The sequence below is a fragment of the Arachis hypogaea genome, chromosome 6, assembly GCF_003086295.3.
Source record: "Arachis hypogaea cultivar Tifrunner chromosome 6, arahy.Tifrunner.gnm2.J5K5, whole genome shotgun sequence".
Lineage (NCBI taxonomy): Eukaryota > Viridiplantae > Streptophyta > Magnoliopsida > Fabales > Fabaceae > Arachis > Arachis hypogaea.
Window position 1 is genome coordinate 8,364,024 of NC_092041.1, and position 19,141 is coordinate 8,383,164.

The following is a 19,141-nucleotide window of genomic DNA, read 5'->3' on the forward strand; positions in this document are numbered from 1 at the left end:
TTCTTTCTTTTCTGTCCGTAAATTGTATAAGGAGCTGTAGCCTAACTGGATATTGGATAAGATAATAACCAGTCTTCGTAAATAGTTTCGTGCATAATCAATTTCCGTGATTCACGGGCAATTACATGAATGCTACCTTGAAAACTCTGTATATGAATATGAGGGAAGCAAAGAAAGGGACATGCACCAAAACATAAATTTTGCTTTCACACTTGATGATAGGACGAGAGACAGAACAAGGTGATATTTAACATCAAACAATAACAGGAGCCTTTCATGTCGAGTCATTAGATATCATTAGTGAAGAATTTAAAGCAACTTTTACACCCATATACCATGAATAAATTTGCAAGCAGTAACAGGATTTCCCAATGATCAAACTTGTTTCGTTTCGAAGTGTGTCAGTAAGTACATCATGTAATGTAAAAGATGAAAAATACATCCTCAGTGTCGCAAAATTTGATTTGGAACCAGAGTAATAACGACAACATCCATAGATCAAAATTACAACCTTCAGTATGGCATATTTCACTTGCTCAAAATAAGGGGATTCTTGTTTTTATGCATATGATACCTCTTGCATAGCTTCTCTAAAGTTGCAACTGAATGCTGCATGGGGTTTAGCTTTATATCCATGAGCATACTCTGCAAAAAAGATGAAACACATATAAGCACCCATCTCACAATTTTTTGTAACCACAAACATGTAATTTAAGCATTAATCTCATAATCTGGGAGTCCTGAAAATACAAAGCAATATCAAACCTTGTAATCATCTCCATATTTATCAACCAGCCGGCTGATATGAACGCGCTGAATCGCAGTCAAAGGTTGAGGAAGAGCACCCCTACCATCTCTCCTCTTCTTTCCTAGAGCTGACTTCAAATCTACATGAACCAAAAAATATATCAAAAGTACCCATCTTCCTAAGTGAAAATTAAATACATGTACCTTGATAAAAGAAATTTAGACTAATATAAATGCCCTGGATATTATTGGAACAAAACTATGAATCTAGGGTTCAAGTCTCAATTACAAGAACTAGCTAAACTAATTAACATTTCATAATTTATTAGAGAAGGAAGCCAATTAATTAAAGCACATCAGAGCTAAAAAAATCAGAAGAAAATTCAAAGATAGAAAGGGAGTGGGTTACCGTCTTCTTCGAGGTCACTGCCGGAATCGTCAAGGGCGGAGTAGTCGTCGGCGGGGGGAGGTGGATCCTGAAGCGACTCGGTGTCGACGATTTGTGGAGTGCGATATTCGGTGCTGAGCAAATTAGGGTTGGAGACGACACCGAAGGACTTATAGTTCTGAGTTACAGTTCCCTGGTCGTCCCAGGTGGGGTCGAGGTCCGCCACTGACTCTGCCAGCTTCGACGGAACGGAAAACGCCGGCTTGAAAACCCGCGGTTTCTTCTTCGGCAACCCTACTCTAACCTTTGTACGAGATTGCTTGTACTTTCTTCGCGACCTTCCCATCCTCTCTCTTTTTCTCCGTCAGTGAAGTGTGAACTAGATTTGATGAAGAACCACAGATTTGGGTGCAGCTTACAGAGGAAGGTGCAAGGCAAGGGTTTATCGCGATGTGAGGGGTTTAGGGCACACGTGTATCAAAATTCCATTTTGATTTTCAGATATTGAAACGGTGTCGTTCGCTCAGAAGTTCCACGCTATAGCATTTAACAATTTAGCATCAATAAATGGTTCATATTTTTCTTGTCATCTAATTTGGAAACAAATATCTCTTTAATTTTTCATTTCTTTTTTAATATAAGAGTTTAATTTTAATTTCTAATACCCGACCATCTAATCCTAATCTAATTTCACTTGTTTAGAAAAATTTTTAATTAATTTATTTTTTTGTGATATGATATGGTACATGAAAATTAAATTTTAAGTCTAATTAGAAAATTAATTTTTTTAATCAACAAAAAATTAAAACATTTATTGTGTGCTGTGGTCCTGTCATTACATATGATTGAAGGCACATGATTAGCGAAAAAGAAATAAGCAAATTTGCTAGATGAGTATGCTTCAATATGGTGTCATTTGCCTGAAAAGGATTGGTAGTATTTTTGTGCCTGGATTCCATTGTATTTAGTTACATCAAAATGCACATTTTCTCAATTTTTAGAAGTATTTAAAGCAAGAGGTATGCTTGCTAAATGAACATAACATGATAACAATCGGTTTTATTGTGGAGTCGTCATATTAATAAATTGAAAGTGCCATTCAACATCATCAATGGTACTAGTCATCAGAATATGCCACCTATTACTACCTGATACAATTTTGCAAAATATTGAATAAATCTCCACATGCCCTTCGCCAATTTTCTGTGGCAAAAAAGAATTACCCATTTCCTTCACATGGTTCTTCCCATGTTCAACCAAAAGAATTATCCATACTTCTTTATATTGAGCCAAACATAGGTGGTTTTCTTATAGTCCTGTGGAACGGCTAGCATACTCATGAACCAATGCTCCAAACAGAGATGGCCTTTGAAGCAAGTTTGAAGGCTTATCAAATTCTTTTGCTCTCCCTATCACAAGCATAACATGAACAACATTAAGACTATAGTACATTAACATAAAGGTCCAAGATGAAGGAATCAAAGAGAGTGCATATTTTGATACCTGCATCTACAACTAAAACTCTATCACAGTCCATGACTGTAGGTATTCTGTGAGCAATGCTGATGATGGTACATGCTGCAAAGTCCTCTCTTATGATCTTCTGAATCACACCATCAGTTTGCGAATCAACAGAAGCCGTTGCTTCGTCCATAAACAAGAGCCGGCTTTGCTTAAGCATAACCCGCCCCAAACAAAGCAACTGCCTCTGCCCCACACTCCAATTCTCTCCATTATCTACCACTGATAGGTCAAGAACAAGAGCATTATTCCCATTAGTACAAATGTAAAATGATGAATTTCAAGCAGTTCAAGCAAAATGGTTTTCACAAAAAAAAAAAAAAAATGTACCTAAAGAGTCAAGCTTTTCAGGCTTAGCAGACACTGCCTCTTTTAGTTGGCACCTTTCCAAACTCTACAACAATATAGAAACTTAGTTTAACATGAATTTTAGGCCACATAAGGATAGAATCAAACCAGAAATATTGGTGTGTGTTTTACCTTCCATATATCTTCATCTGTGTACTGTCCAGTTGGATCAATATTGCTTCTGACAGTTCCTTCGAAAAGGACAGGCTCCTGAGGGATGATACCAAAGCGAGATCTAAGATCATGAAGCCCCAACACTGATATGTCAATGCCATCAATAATTATTTTGCCTCCTGAAGGTTCCACCAGCCTGAAGAAAACTTGAATCAGAGTTGATTTTCCACTTCCAGTTCGGCCTACAACACCAATCTTTTCTCCTCCATAAATGCTTAAAGTAATGCCCTTGAGAACTAGAGGAGTGTTCGGACGATACCGGACCTGTTTTCCAAAAGTTCAGTCATCACAACAAAGTACAATCAGTGTTGATCAATGCATAGGGAAGAAAACTAGAATGCAACATATTTCATTTCATCATAGGATATATTAATCAATTTGGCTAACATTCTTGTTTGTTACCTGCAAGTCTTTAATATCAACATTGCCTTGACCTGGCCAATTTGAAGGAGGCAAACGATCCTTAATAATCCATGCCGGTTCTGATGGAATATTTGTAAACTGTTTTATCCTCTCAACAGATACCATTTTGTTCTCAATGAAGCAGCTCATGTACACAGCCCAGAACAAGACAGCATTCAATGACAAACCATAAGAAAGAGATAAACCAACATTTTCTACATGAAACAGAAAAATGCAGTTAGTTTTTATGTCAAGGATCACCAAAAGGCAAAATGAACTTTAAGAGGTTTTGGCTTACCTGGCTTTATGATATTGCTTGGTAAGAGGATCATGAACATGGCTGAAATGCAGAAAACCAAGCTTCCAAGCAATTCTAAGCGGAATCCCAACCACTCATTGGAACTATAGTTGTGGAAATCCATTCTTAAATTAGCATTCACCCTTTTAACATTCTCTTCGGTAAATCTCTTCTGCTTTCTGAATGCTCGGACTGTCATGACCCCTGAAATGCTTTCCGAGAAGTGATGAATAACAGGTGCTTTGGTAATTTGATCCAGTCGAGTTAACTCGCGAGATGAAGCAAGAAAATAACCCTGTAAGGCCCCAGAAAAAAAAAATGGAAAATGTTAACAAGATATGCATGTTAGTCAATGCAATGTAAGCCAACAAAACAAGGTAATTATATTCATACCCGGTACCATATGTTCAACCAAACAAGAGGAATCAACAAGAATGCTGTTGGCCATGAATTTTGACAGGTGATGATGAAGATGCTGAGCACTGTAATGTACATGGCAATGACAATTCCAAGAAACAAGGGAAGAAGAACATCAACATTGGTCTGATCAGTGGATGCCTGCAGAAGTTGAACATAAAGAAATTAAAATTGTTACCATAACTTATAAGCATGTGCTTGCTTAACAATTTAAGATAAATAACCTATGTAATTTGGTGCTGAAGTTCTTACCCTACTAAGAATTCTTCCTGATGGTGTAGTGTCAAAGAAAGACATGGGTGCATGAAGGATGCTGTGAAGAATTTGAGTGAAGAAAAGTTGTGCCGTCTTTAGCCCCATGAATGTGTATGAGTAGGATCTTATAACTACCAAAAAAACTGAAACAAGAGAGATGATTGCATAGATGGAAATAAACAGAGAAGGGTTGAACACTTGAGCACGTTCTTCTGATGTTTCATATGCTAGCCAATAATCACTTGCCATCAAAGATGCTTGCCATAGCAAAGAAAGAATCAATATTCCTGTAATGCCCCACCACCCAAAAGCCTCAGTGCAGTAGAGTTTGTACATATGCAGGCTAACTTTGCCTGTTTCCCTTTCCTCTTCTTTTATCAGTTTAGAACTTCCATTGCCAGACTTTGGCTGATCAAGAGAATTGCTCTCACCATTGGCTCCTCTCTGACCAGAAGGTGTTCTTGGAGATTTCGATGGACTATTCAGGCTTTCGCCGGCAGTAGTCGAGCCTTGCTCTACTATTTCCATGGAGGTTTCGTGTGCAACAACCAAAGCTTTGAAATCCAGTCCAGAATCAAGTATATCATCATATTTTCCTGCTTGGACTATCATTCCATCTTTCATGACCTTTAAGAAGCATTTGGATCAATCTCGAAGTCAAATCAAGATTCAAAACAGATGCAATGGAACATTAATGGATGCAAAGAAGAGACTCACCAATATAAGATCCACATTATGTAGAAAATCTACTTGGTGTGTTACAAGGACTACAGTCTTGCCTTTTAAAGCCCCCCTCACACATTCCTGAATAAAAGACAACCATTGAAGTGAGATTAAGATAAAATCTTAATTAACAAAGAATATTTCAATACAACAAAAGCATTACTAAATAACTACCTTAAATATTTCAGAACCAGTGTGAGCATCAACAGCACTAAAGACATCATCAAGAAGATAGATATCAGAGTCTTGGTACACAGCCCTGGCAAGTTGTATGCGCTGCTTCTGTCCACCACTGAGGTTGATGCCACGCTCTCCGATCTCAGTCTGATCCCCAAACTCCATCATTTCCAAATCTTTCTCCAAGCAACAAACCCTGATGACTTCATTGTACTTTTGTCTGTTCATTGCCATACCAAAGAGAATGTTTTCCTCAATGGTCCCATTCTGAATCCAAGATGTCTGTGCAACATAAGCAGTACTTCCACAAACCCGAACCTGCAACACCAACATAGCATTACAATTAGACACATGTGAGGTTGGCTACATAGATCAGATAATGAAAAAAAAACATAGGATAATAGAAAATGCCTACAAATTTCTCAACCCTCAACTAGAAATCATACCTTTCCAGAAACTTTGCGCATTTCACCAAGAATTGATGCCAAGAGAGATGACTTTCCAGACCCTACAGTCCCAACAATTGCTGTAAGATCCCCTTTTCTGATCTCCAAATTGATATCCTTCAAGTCATGCTGTAGGCTGTCATCATCCCAGCTGAAGGTCCCATCACAGACCTCCACAGCAGTGTGTCCACTGCAGCCTTCCTCTCTTTCGACCGAATCATTCGACAATTCCCTGCTCAACATGTATCTGTCTAGCCTTCCCAGTGATATCATTGCTTGTGAAAGAGATATCATAGACTGTGGAAACGTCCTAATTGGTTCCTGCAAGATCTTAAATATTGTTGTTGTGGTGAAAACTGTGGCTGCATCAAGGCGAACTCCAAGCAAAATAGCTGTGCCAAATGTCAGAGTTGATATCAGCAATGGTGTGCTCCACATCACAACAATGTTGCCACAAATCGAGAACATGAACTTGGACAACCACTCAAACTCTGACTCACGGAACCCCATGATTCTCCCATTGAAATGCTCTTCCCAAGCCTGGAACTTGATCACACGCATGTAGTTAAGCATCTCATTCATTGCTTTCATTCTCGAGTCGCGATTCTTCATCACATTGAATTGAAAACGGTTGTTTCTCTTTGTGCCAACCACAACAAACGCAAGAACACCAAGAAGACCAAGTAAGGCCGTAACTACAGAGGCACCCAAAGCATTATAAAGTAGAAACAAGGCAACAGTGACTTGAAGCGGAGTCACCCACACGGAATGCAACTGAAGCATCATATCAGAGAGTTGTTGAGCATCAACAGCCATGTAATTCACAATAGTCCCAACACCATGATCTTGCCTTGAGGAGCAAGAAAGCTTGAGGCCCTTCTTGTACAGAGAAGTGATGAGTGTGCATCGGATAAGCATCCCAAGCTTCTGAGAATTGAAGTTGAAATGATGAGTGGTTAAAACTTCCACAAACTTAGCAACAAGGAGGATCAACACTAGGTAGTACCCTTCATAAACAGAACTTCTCTTCCCTGAAGTGAAATCAACAAAGCTTTGTATGAGAATTGGCCCCACAAACATGACACAGACCCTAACAACAGCAAGGAATGCGGTGAAGGCCAATTCCCTCCAGAAGCACCGGATCAATGTGACTCGAACCGGATGCTTCGTCCTTTCATTTGATTTTGGCCATTTTGATTCAAAGATAACAGACATCCTCTCAGCTCTATGATCAGGTGAAAGGGTTGGAATCTCATCAATCTTCAATGGGGACTTGTACCCTTTACTCAACAAGGGGTTTATCCAAATCCAAAATGCCTTGGATACTATAGAAGCCGAAGCAAATCCAGTGACTCCAGATTTTTCCAGAGTATTATCATATAGCTTAGTTTCCTCATCAATAAGTGGTTGTATTTCCCCATTGGACATAATGCCAGTGGACCCTTTGACTGCGACAAAGAGAAGAAACAGTGACAGAGGTAGGGATATGAAAGAAGCTATGTCATCCACCTTGAAGATGAACTCTTTGGTTCCATCCACATCCACAGAGACCAAACGTATAATCCCAGAAGCCACAAACAAGCAAGTAATAATAAAATACACAATCCAATAAACTCGAAGTGTAAGAGGATGAGTTACAGCTTGGAATCTTTTCTCATGGATGATTAACACTGCAAGTATTAGTTGTGTTATGGCCTGGACTAACCAAAACATTCCGTCAACTTGCTTCCATGGAATCTCAGTTGAACTGGTAAATACCAGAACACAAGCAATGGTGTACAATAAGGCAAGAACAGAAGTTGCAGCTAAAGTTAGCTTAAACCATATGGTTACTGAGACAAAGGGTCTGTTATTATTTCTGATAAGTGGCTTGTTAAGTCCATTGGTGGAGGGGGAGCCATTGGAGGTGAACCTAGAATAGAGCTTGATCACGGCAAACACAAAGAGAATGAGCAAGAGTAAGACATCAATGGCAGATAGCATAGCTCTCTGAGGACATGGAGACAGGAAAATGAATCTCATCCATTGAGGTAGAGTGTCTCCTGAGGTTGGAGATGCACACGAGAGAGAAGTGATCCATGGTGCAGTTGTTGCGGATGACATGTTCTATGCAAAATCTGAAGAAACTTAGAACCAATGAGTCCTTTCCTCTCTACTATGTTATAATATGTTTGATTCTCATCAACCTAGGACCACAGAACAAATAATCATAGTTATTTATTGCACTAATTAATCCTACTATGCCATAAACGGCTCAAAAGTGCTGCAAATTTATAGCAATAATAAATATTCTGATCAACAAGTTAAAGGGATTCTTAAATATATGCAGAGAAATCAGAGATCATGGTTAAAGTGGGGGGAAAAGTAGTAAGAAATCCGAATTGGAAATAGAAAAAAAAAAGGCACAAACATGATGCTTTTTGTATAATACAGGAATAATAATAATGATTACCAAAGAGTCTTGCACGACAGAACCAAAAACTTTTTAGGAATGGAAAATCAACTTAAACAGCAAAACCATTATTGGATTAACACGTGAAACAAAGCACCTTTTTGTCCAACCAAACAAAAGGCATTTTTTAACAAACTTCAAAACACCTGGATTTTCCAAAAACCGAGATCCTAAAGTACTAAAAAGTAAAAACCAAAGAGGGGAAAACAAAAACGGTGGTCCCCCAAACTTTCCTTCCTTCCCCAGCTGTGATCCACAAGAACTTCGTTTTGTCTTGGAGTGACTCGTGCTACACGAGTTCAAGAAGTAGCCTACCACAAAATAATGGTGATTGCTGATGCTCAAGTCGGTTTACTTGCACCAGAACCAGTAACTAACAATAACTACTAACCGACTCAGTTGTACTTTTTAAATTATATCTTTTAGGAACACAACGCATACAGTGTTTGAATAACTTACATTACATATGAAAAGAACAACGAGGAAGCTTCTGGAAGATCCAGCACATAAGTCAAAAGAAAAGCAAGAAAGTGAAAGCAAAGGAAGCAGATTTGAATGAATGAAAGGGAAGCATATTTAATTATTTATACCTGAGCGAACTAGCAAGTAATAAATGAAGAAGAGTTCTTAATGGAAACGGTTCGGTTAGGATCCAGTAACTGTGGCTGTGGCTATGGAGGAACTACGTGGAAAAATTGTTCTCTCTAACACCACCTTCACGTGCAGAACCTTCATTCATCATTATTGCTTCTGCCAAACTGCAACATATTTAAATTGCTTCTCCACGCAACTAATTAATACACCTTCTAGACAAAATTCTTATACCACAATAATAACGGGGGAAAGATTTATAAAACTATAAAATAAAAGGTTAATTATATGATTTTTTTTTACTAGTATTTAGTTATCAATATATTTTTATAAGTTGATATTGAGAAGAAAACTTAAATATATCAGTAGAATGTATATGCTAATTAAAACTACTAGTTAATATAAATAAAAATTGTTGGCCAATAATTTTTTAAATTTCTTTATTTTGAGGAGAGCTAATTTGACAATAAGATATTCTACGAATGGACCTAATACATTGATACTTGACATCCAATTACAATTTGGCATGGATCATCAGCTCGCTAAAAATGTCACACTCACAAAGTGGAGCCACATACACCGTTCTCTTTTTCTTTTTTCTTTTTCTGTGATTTAGGAACTCTTCAAAACTTAAACTTGGTCTCATTGCTTCCACACATTTGGGAAAATGTTTACTTTTATTGTGAGAAATCTTTTTCTTTTTATTGGTTTTAGAGAAACTTTACAAAATTTAAAGTTGGTATTCTTTATAATCATTAGTCTGAAAGGGGAAAACAATTATCAAACTTAAGGGATGTGAATTGAATACTTATTTGATTTTTTTTATCACAAGAAATTATAGATATACAATTTGATTTAATTACCATAAATATAATATACTGTTGATAAAATAAAAATTTATTGGACGCAAGATTTTAAATTAGGTGACGGAAAGGAGTGTGTATACAAAGTTACAAACTTTGTTGGAAGAATCGAGAGGAGAAATATTGGTATTATTCTATTCCATAATATTAGCACCAACTAAAATTTAATGATAACACCAATTCCCTTATATATAATATATGAATAAATCCGAGACTTGGCACTCATCATAGTCATAATTAAATATCAGCAAAGAACAGAAAGATATTTGATATACATGCTGCAAGTTCATCAAAGTACGTAATTAGCGAAAAGTTAAGAATGAATGAGTCATAAATCATAATACACGATGGAGTGATGGCCACCCCTTTGGCATGGAGCGATTGGAGAATGGAGATTCTTACACCCTTTAGTTGTTAAAAAGTTGGGCATGTTTCGTTCAACCGTACAAATACGAATGTTTTTTAAATAAAAGCAATAAATCATACTTTCGGCTGTTACTTAATAAGTCTACTCAAAATAAAATTATTTATATTTTGTTCAACGAGATTTTTTTAAAAGGAGATGTTTCATAAAGACGTGTAAAATGTCTTTAGATGTTGTATTATTATTGGACGTATTAATAAATTGATTATTTTTTTATTTTTTAATAAATTAGAATAAAACTGATTTTTTATAACAATTAGTGTATGTTTCCGTACCTTGTATGAGATAATACATAATATTATATTAAAATTTTTATTAAAAAATTAAATAATATATATAATAATTATTATTATAAATATTTTATAAAGTTATAATTAAAATCAAACTCTTAAAATTTTTAATATTAAAATATTAAAAATAATTAGTATTTGTCTTAATCAATTTGAGTTTGTTAAGTGATCATCTCACTCGTCTGTTTAAACAACTATTAGGAGTTAGAATCTCGCCTTGTGTATATAGCAATTTATTAGCTAGCGATAAACCCTTGATAAATGGAGTATCAATACATGGTTAAACTTGGCAGGAGTTTTCGAATATGCAGGTACCCGACCCGTCCATACCTAGATGAAAAGGGTAATAACTTAACCCGAGTTGGGGGCAGATTTTGCTCAAGACAGGGTTTGGTCGGATTTAGGGTATACCCACCCCGAATATATACATATAAACACTTTTTAGGAATTAGGATTTGCCTCACATCACACATGATTCATAACTTCATTCTATACTCTATAGCCATGCAAGATAAACTCAATCATCCTCACCTAAAATCTTCTTCTTCTCAACTTCTTCACAAAAAAATCGCATAGCTCCTGTCATGTTGTTGCTGAGTTCATCACCGTTTATCTATTCACAACTCCCATCTTTCTTCACAGCCAGAGACGGACCCACGTTTTATATAGATGGGGCATTTGCCCCCACAATTTTTTTTTTAAAAAAGTAATACTTATATACATATATACCACTTATTATATTATATTTGTCTCAAAATAAAATATAAATAGTTTTTTTGTATTTTATGTTAAAAAATATTTTATTAAACTTAACACATAATAAAAATTATATTGTTAAATTTGATTTAGTATGAAAAATAAATAAATACACTCAAAAATTAGTGATAATTATTTATATTATATTAGTTAATTAATTAATAATTAAATTAAAACTTAATTTTTTAATTAAATACAACTTAAATTATTAGTGATTTTTTAAAAATTGTTTAAGATAAAAAATATATTATCTATATATTAATATACTGTAATTATTTTGGTTAAAAAATTTATTTATACTATAAAAATTATAATAAGTAAATTTGACAATTAAGTAAAATAATTGTTTAAAAATATATATAAAAAAAATAATATTTAATCATGTTAAAAATAAAAAGAGTCCTTATAAAAATTTTTTTGTTATTTTAAATATTATACTATGTGTATGAAATTATATTTTTATTATTTTAAATATTATAATAATGATTGTGTGTATATTTTTAGTTCTTATCAATATGTATTAGATAGTTTTAATTTTAAATTTTGAATATATCTAAACCAATTTAGATTGATCAAGTGATCAACTTAGTCGTCCACTTAAATAAGTATTGATGGTTCGAATTCTGTCTCGTATGTATAGCAATTCGTTGCCGGCCAATTATAGATTCTTAAATGGAATTCAAATTCATGACGGATTAGTCCTTAACTTGTTGAATATTGTGGGAAGCAAAAAATATCTATACCTAAATTTTATTATATTTTTGTCCCCATTACTAAATTTTTCTGGGTCCGTCACTGTTCATAGCTTATGTCATCATCGCTACTCATCCCGTTACCGTCGTTGTTGAGCCCGTCGCCACCATTCTCCTGTCGAGTTTCTTTTCTCTAGGTAAATTTCTCTCTCTCTCTCTATTTCTCTCTCTCATTGTGAGTCTGTTAAGTTCTTCTCTTCTTCTTCCACAGACTCATCACTTAGTCGCCTTCGCTATGAGCCCGGATGTTGCGGTTGTAGTTTCATCTGAATCTGTCACCGAATAAAATAGAATTTTTATTCAAGTTAAAAATAGACATGCATGAGATCATTTTTGCATATAATTTCTAAATTTTCTCATCCAAATTTGATCTATGTGGTTGAGTATTTTATGGGATCATCGTAGTTTTGTTGTAACACTAATGTGATAAAAGTTTCGGTAATTTCATAACTAATATATGAGATAGACCAGATTATTAAAGTAATAAGAGAAATAACATTCAGATTTACGCGTAAAATTTATAAAAGGTTATCTAAGAAAAATATATATTTATAATCCAAATAGAAGATTGTTAGGAAATTATTATTTCTTAATATATTTATGGATAATACATATACTAATTATAATCGTAAATTAAGTAATTTCACATTAAATGACTTATATAACGGTGATCTCATTTATTGTCATAAATGTTAAATTAAATAAGTCATTATTACTTTTGATTTGGATAAATGAGATTAAAATCATAGATACTATTTTATTTGAGTTTTAGGGTTTAATGAGTGTCACACTCAAATATAAATAACGACTTTAGAATTTTGGTCTCCAACACATCAAACTCGCCTTCGTAGCTCTTTTCCCACAATAAAATTGTGATTCAGCCCTATAAAAAATGCAGAAGATTTTGGTTGACGAAAATCAAAAAACCACAAGAGTCAAGCTCTCTTATCTCAATCATACTCTCGAATGAAGAGACGATTCCGCGCTCTTAGTTATATTTTTTTAGCTAAAATAAAAATTTTATTCAATCAAATGATAATAAATAATTTTATTGAATTAAATTATATTAATGTGATCATTGGATGATAAAGAATGCTAGAAAAATAAATAAATAATATTTTAAGAGTATAGAAATATTAAATTATCATTTCAATTTACTTTTTTAATCAACGATAATAAATATCTTAAATTAATTAAATTTTTACAAAATTTATACACCTAAAACTATTTCATTTTTTAAAAAATCTTTTGAAAATACAATGGTTCAATAAGAGGTTGACTATTGAGAATTGAATATAATATTTTTAAATTTGTATTTTCAATAAAAAGATGTACTTAGTTCTATCTATCCTAAATAATTATATATTCACTGTTACTTATCCATCTAAATAATTCTAACATGGATAGAATATTATTTTTAGATGCAAAAGATTTAAAATATATTTATTCTATTTCAAAAATTAATATTCATATTTAACTTTGAATTCCAACAAATATGACAAAAAATATTATATTTTTTAGTTAAAAAATTAAAGTAAAATATCTATAAATATATTTTTGTGCTTTAGCTTTAGATTTTTCAAAAAAATTTGGCAAGTTAATGGAATCAAATCATATTTCTATAACATACATAAGAATGTATATTACACATAAATAAAAAAAATTAGGTATAGTAAGAACAAATACATAAATTAAAATAAAATTTAGAAAAATAAGAACCAATAAAATATTGAAGGAAAGAAATATAAATGGAAGAGAAACAAAATTATTAGATGGAAGAGAAATAATTTAATAAATGTTATGTGTATATAAAAGAAGAATAAAAAGAAGATATACGGTACTTTATTTAATTTAGCAAGATTTATGGGAATAAACACATAGAATAAGAGAATAAAAAATGATAATAAAAAGAAGCTAAACATCTGAATTAATATCAAAAAATAAAAAATAATAAAATTATGATAATCTATCATAATTTTAATCTTTTAATATAATTAATGAATAATAATATAATTAATCTACCATAATCTTAATATAATCTTTTAATATAATTAATTTTAATTAAATAATCAAATAAATTGAATATAAATATGTCTAATCTAACCGTATAAAAAATAGTAAATTTTTTACAATTAGACATATTATATATATATATATATATATATTGAAAATAAAACATCACTTTAACATGAGATTATTATTATTAATGACATATAAATATTAAAATTATATTAATACATTAATAGAAATACATTATTATAATAAAAAGTTGCAAGAATTAAAATAACTGAAATTTATTAACTTTAATTAGTTAAATTAGCATAAAATAAGAAAGAGATGATTAATCAGATTAAATAAATTAAAAAAAATATTATTAAACAAAGTAAATATCACAATAATTATATTACTAATTGAAAAATAATCTATTTAATCAATTCAAATTTTTATTGAAAATAGAGAACTAAAAATTATCAATGAATAAAAATAAATAGGATATAATACATTAAAGAATAATTTTGGTAGTATAAATAATAAAATTAAATTATTATATACAATTTTTACTTTTTACCTTATTATGATTGAAGTTAACATTAATGGTAAAAAAATTAATTTTAAATAGTCCCAATTTGTATTTTACAACATAATTAAAACACAATTTATAATTTTTTATTTTGTGATTAATCAATATTTTTTAAATTTTTTGGTTAAGTCTTCTATATTTTATGATTGATAATTTTTTTTTACAGAACACAAATTTATGGTGAGTTATTATAATAATAATTAATTAAAAAAATCAAGAAAAAATTATAAAAAATCAAATAAAAGATAAAAAAATAGAGTAAACAATTATTTTGAAACTAAAAATTTGTTAATTGTGCTAGAAATTTTAAAAATTTGTATCTTATTATATAATCAATTTTGTTACTCATTTTAACCTTATTATTCATTTATTGTATCTAAAAAGTATATAATATCACACTTTATTTTTAAAAAGATGAAACTCTTCAAATACACGGTATAATATATAATTTACGAACAATAAAATAAAAATATCTAGAATTTTATAATAGTATTTGAAATTTTCAATGACGATAATACAAAGTGTTTAAATAGACCAAATGAATTCAATTGTTATTCTTTGCACATCTTATTTAAATTTGAATCTTAAAATTTACTTTTATCTTTTTTTTCTAATATAAATTATTTTTGACAAAAAATAGAGAAAAAATTTATTAGACCAAAAAAATATCCAATCAAAAAATTATTATAAGGAGATTTATAATTAGAGAAGAAAATAATAAAAGTATTAATAATAATTAAGAAAAAGAAACGAAACTTGAATTAAAGAATGTTAGAAAAGAAATAATAAAGTTCACATTAATAATAATAATGCTGAGGAATAATGTTGCTGCTTTAGACTTCTAACCTTTATCTTTGGCCATCTTTTTTTCTGTTCTTTGCTCTCTTTTTTTTTTTAAATTATCAAGTCATAAAAAAATAAAGAACAATTCAAGAAAACAAAAGCAGCAAGATCGAAAATAGTAAGATCAATAGTAACTATACAAATCAAAATACATAGAAGAAAAATAAACTATTATATGATAGAATTAACATGAGTATATTTCATCATTAAATAAACAAAATTAATGCACAACAAAATTACATGTAAAGAGAAAAAAAAAAAGAGAAAAAAGAGTTAAAATATCCAAAGTGATAAAAAGATTATTCTATAGAAGATTATAAAATAATGAACTTCTAACTAAATTAAACTGTACTTATTATTATTAGAAAGGGTAAGAGAGAGCAGTAGAGAAAAGGTTTTTGTATATTCAAGTTGTGTAAAATGATACAATATAAAAGGATATTCATAGGTCCTAAGAGAATCGAAATAATAAATATTTAGATATGTTAAATAATGCTAATTGATCCTAATTATAGTCTAACAATTATATTCAATTAATTGATATACATAATATTAAATTGTGTGATACTTAAATATCTCAATTAGTTGATATAATTAATCCACCGTAATGAATTGTATTTAATGAGTTAGAAGAAATAAATCAGAAAACATTCTAAGAAACATGACACGTTAACTTTATCATTAAGTGCAAAAATTTGATTTTTATATAATAGAATAAATAGAATAGATATATATCTCATTATTCGTTATTTTAACTTATTTATTAATTATATATTTTTTTATATTTACCACTCAATATATTAAAATACAATTTATATATCTAGATAAGAATTATATAGATATTTAATTAAAAGAGCATTTAATTTTTTAAAATATAATAACAGTTTTAATTTCTTTGATTTTTCTTTTTACATTTTTTTTATGTATTTTTTTAAATAAAAGACAAGCCTATAGCAAAAATAGGAAGAGATTGTAGTATTTATTGAAGAGGAAAAAAATAAATATAATTAAAATTTATACATTTAAAATATGTTTGAACTTTGAAAAATGAGATGAGACATGAGAACTCAGACACACTTGGCTTCGATGAATCTGTTTACATCATTCAACTCAATATTTTTTAGCTTTCTGTTTTTTTCTCTTCTATCTCATATGAATTTATCAATGCCAAACATACATCACATAGAGTATTTTTTAACTCCATCCTAGTTCATATATTATCTTTGCTAAACAAAATATAAAAGAAAAAAAAAGTAAATAAATTAAAGTTATTATTATTTAAAGAGACAGTAAATATATTAGAATTTTTGTATTTTAAATTAATTAAGATCTAAATGAAAGATAACATTAATTTAAAAAAGTTAAATTAAAATTAACTCAAATATTGATATTTAAATTATAAAAAAATTGATTTTCATATTTTATAAAATATCATACTGACGGTAATTATAAATATGACGCTATTTAAAATTAAATAAAATAATATAGATAAAACAAATAAAAAAATAAAAAATAACTTAATCTTGTATAAAATTTACTTATAAAATTTTGTACAAAAAAATGAATTTAATTTTAGTATATTAATAATATAAAATATTTTATATAGTCATTCAATTCAATTAAATTTATCTATTTAGGTCATTATTGAAAAATAAATTTAAGATACCAACATACAATTACTTTAAATTAAGCAACAATTATCAATACTATATAAGGGACACACTATTTTACTCAGAGTGATTGTCATAAGGAATAATTTTCTAATTTTTTATACTAATATTAGAAAATTTATATGATACTATATAATAATATTATCATTATCAATACTATATGATATCAAAACAAAAAAAAAATCACCATGCTAATATAATATTATCAATATTATATAAATCATCTTTGTATTTATTTTTCTGTGGGTATATAATATTTAATTAACACATTAAGACATATATAATATTTTATTAATACATATATAATATAAAGTGATTTACAAATTATTATTAATTCGTATATAATGTATAAATAAATTTAATGAATTCAACTAAAATAAACAATAAATTATTTATTTTATTTCAGACTTTATAAATGAATAAATTAATTAACTAATATAACAAAATACAATTAATGTAGTAAAATTAATTAAGTAATATATATTATAATAAAGCATATTAATATTTAAATATCTAATCAAATTAATTAGCTGATATAATTAAGTCATGATAATAAATTGTATTGAATGAGTTAAAATAATTAAATCGGGAAACACTCTCTGGAGTATGCCATGTCAGCTCCATCATTAAGTGTAGACATCCGATTTTTATATAATAGAATAGATAAATAACAATAAACCCAATTTTTTTAAGAATTTAACTGTATTTTTAGATTTTTAGAGATTTAAATGTGCGAAAAACAAAAAGTTAGGAATATATTTATCTTTGTATCAAAAAATTTAAAGATACTCGATTTAGATTGTATAATTCGATCGGATCAAATCGGGTCTAATAATTATAATATAGACAATTTGATTTATTATTGTTGTTATAATAAACCAATTTTATTCTGATTTATTAAAAAATAAATTATTAACCGGTTTAATAAAAATATCCAATAATAATATAATATGTGTGAACGTTTAAAAAAAAAAGATATTTTTAGTATTTTTATTAAAGTGATCTCCTTTTTTAGAAAACCAACTAACTAGAAGTGAAGTCAAATAGCTAGGGAGGGATTCAAGAGGAGCAAGTAATTGGCTCCCTCCAAACAAATTTTAAACTCATATACTATTATAATAAATGTATTATATAAAGTAAAATTTAATTGCGTATAGTAGTAATAATAAAAAGAGTTAGTATTTTTTATATATTAGAGTTTAAATTTTTCTACATATAATTATATTATTTGTATTTTTTATTTGATTTAGAAATTTTTTTACATTTATTTTTTAAAATTAATTTTAACATCTATAATCATATAAAAAATACTTTAATATTATTTATAATAATATTGTTCTTTTGTTAATTGACAATTTAGTTGTTTCTTTTTTATTATTTTTCTATTTAGTTTTACTCTTATTATTATATAAAAAATACTTTAGTATATTTTAAATTCACACAACAAAATTATTAGTAAAATTAATTTATATTATTTTATGTCATATTTTATAATGATATAAAATATAAAAATTTAACTCGTTGCACATAAATACTTACTAAAGTAAATTAATTAACAAAATATTTAAAAATAAATAATTTTATATTTTATTAAATATAAAATCATAAAAAATCATGAAAAAATATAAAGACTAAGATAATTTTTTTATTTAACAAGTATTTATTAATTTTTAATTTAAAATTAATTATAATTATATCTATTATTAAATATATGACATTGTATTTGATTATATAAGATTTTAATTTTTTGCCCTTTCATTGTTAGATATTTGGATCCGTCCTTGCAATTAGTTGAAAAATAGATTAGTTACAAAAAAAAATAAAAACAATTCTTCACTATCTTAATATTTTGAATTTCAAAATCAAAAATAAAAAAAATTAACTTACTTAGTTTATATTATAGTTAGTTCTATAGATTTTTTCTTTGTTCAAAATATAAAATATTTATACATTTATATTCTATTAAAATATTTTGCTCTCTTGATAATGAGATAAATTTATCTGTACTTGGTTGGCTTTGTTA

General features: G+C 29.3%; 2 protein-coding genes across 5 annotated transcripts; both read right to left on the reverse strand.

Annotated features, from left to right (window-relative positions):
• Positions 1 to 364: 364 nt before the first annotated feature.
• LOC112695799 (nucleolar protein 16) lies at positions 365 to 1,714 on the reverse strand. Its single transcript, XM_025748284.3, has 3 exons — positions 1,157 to 1,714; positions 766 to 887; positions 365 to 645 (listed from the first exon to the last, which is right to left on the reverse strand). Exons 1-3 carry the CDS (start codon positions 1,479 to 1,481, stop codon positions 529 to 531), a joined length of 564 nt encoding a protein of 187 aa, XP_025604069.1. The 5' UTR covers positions 1,482 to 1,714; the 3' UTR covers positions 365 to 528.
• A 460-nt stretch (positions 1,715 to 2,174) lies between these two features.
• Positions 2,175 to 9,444, reverse strand: LOC112695801 (ABC transporter C family member 4). Of its 4 annotated transcripts, none has more exons than XM_025748285.3 (12): positions 8,939 to 9,444; positions 5,897 to 8,082; positions 5,448 to 5,768; positions 5,268 to 5,354; positions 4,548 to 5,177; positions 4,272 to 4,436; positions 3,879 to 4,173; positions 3,581 to 3,795; positions 3,137 to 3,442; positions 2,987 to 3,050; positions 2,639 to 2,878; positions 2,175 to 2,544 (listed from the first exon to the last, which is right to left on the reverse strand). In XM_025748285.3, exons 2-12 carry the CDS (start codon positions 7,997 to 7,999, stop codon positions 2,444 to 2,446), a joined length of 4,527 nt encoding a protein of 1,508 aa, XP_025604070.1. In that variant the 5' UTR covers positions 8,000 to 8,082; positions 8,939 to 9,444; the 3' UTR covers positions 2,175 to 2,443. The 4 variants fall into 4 exon arrangements, with proteins under 4 accessions (XP_025604070.1, XP_025604071.1, XP_025604072.1 ...); XM_025748286.3 differs by having other exon boundaries at positions 8,808 to 9,171; XM_025748287.3 differs by lacking the exon at positions 8,939 to 9,444 and adding an exon at positions 8,349 to 8,789.
• Between the last annotated feature and the right edge of the window lie 9,697 nt (positions 9,445 to 19,141).

Excerpts from the sequence above, each read along its gene's own strand:
- LOC112695799 (XM_025748284.3), bottom strand. The coding sequence starts at position 1,481 with ATGGGAAGGTCGCGAAGAAAGTACAAGCAATCTCGTACAAAGGTTAGA. Across the intron at positions 888-1,156 it reads CAGTGACCTCGAAGAAGACG|ATTTGAAGTCAGCTCTAGGA; the intron begins GTAACCCACTCC and ends TGGTTCATGTAG. Across the intron at positions 646-765 it reads AATATGGAGATGATTACAAG|AGTATGCTCATGGATATAAA; the intron begins GTTTGATATTGC and ends TCTTTTTTGCAG.
- LOC112695801 (XM_025748285.3), bottom strand. The coding sequence starts at position 7,999 with ATGTCATCCGCAACAACTGCACCATGGATCACTTCTCTCTCGTGTGCA. Across the intron at positions 5,769-5,896 it reads TGCGCAAAGTTTCTGGAAAG|GTTCGGGTTTGTGGAAGTAC; the intron begins GTATGATTTCTA and ends TTGGTGTTGCAG. Across the intron at positions 3,443-3,580 it reads TTGATATTAAAGACTTGCAG|GTCCGGTATCGTCCGAACAC; the intron begins GTAACAAACAAG and ends TTTGGAAAACAG.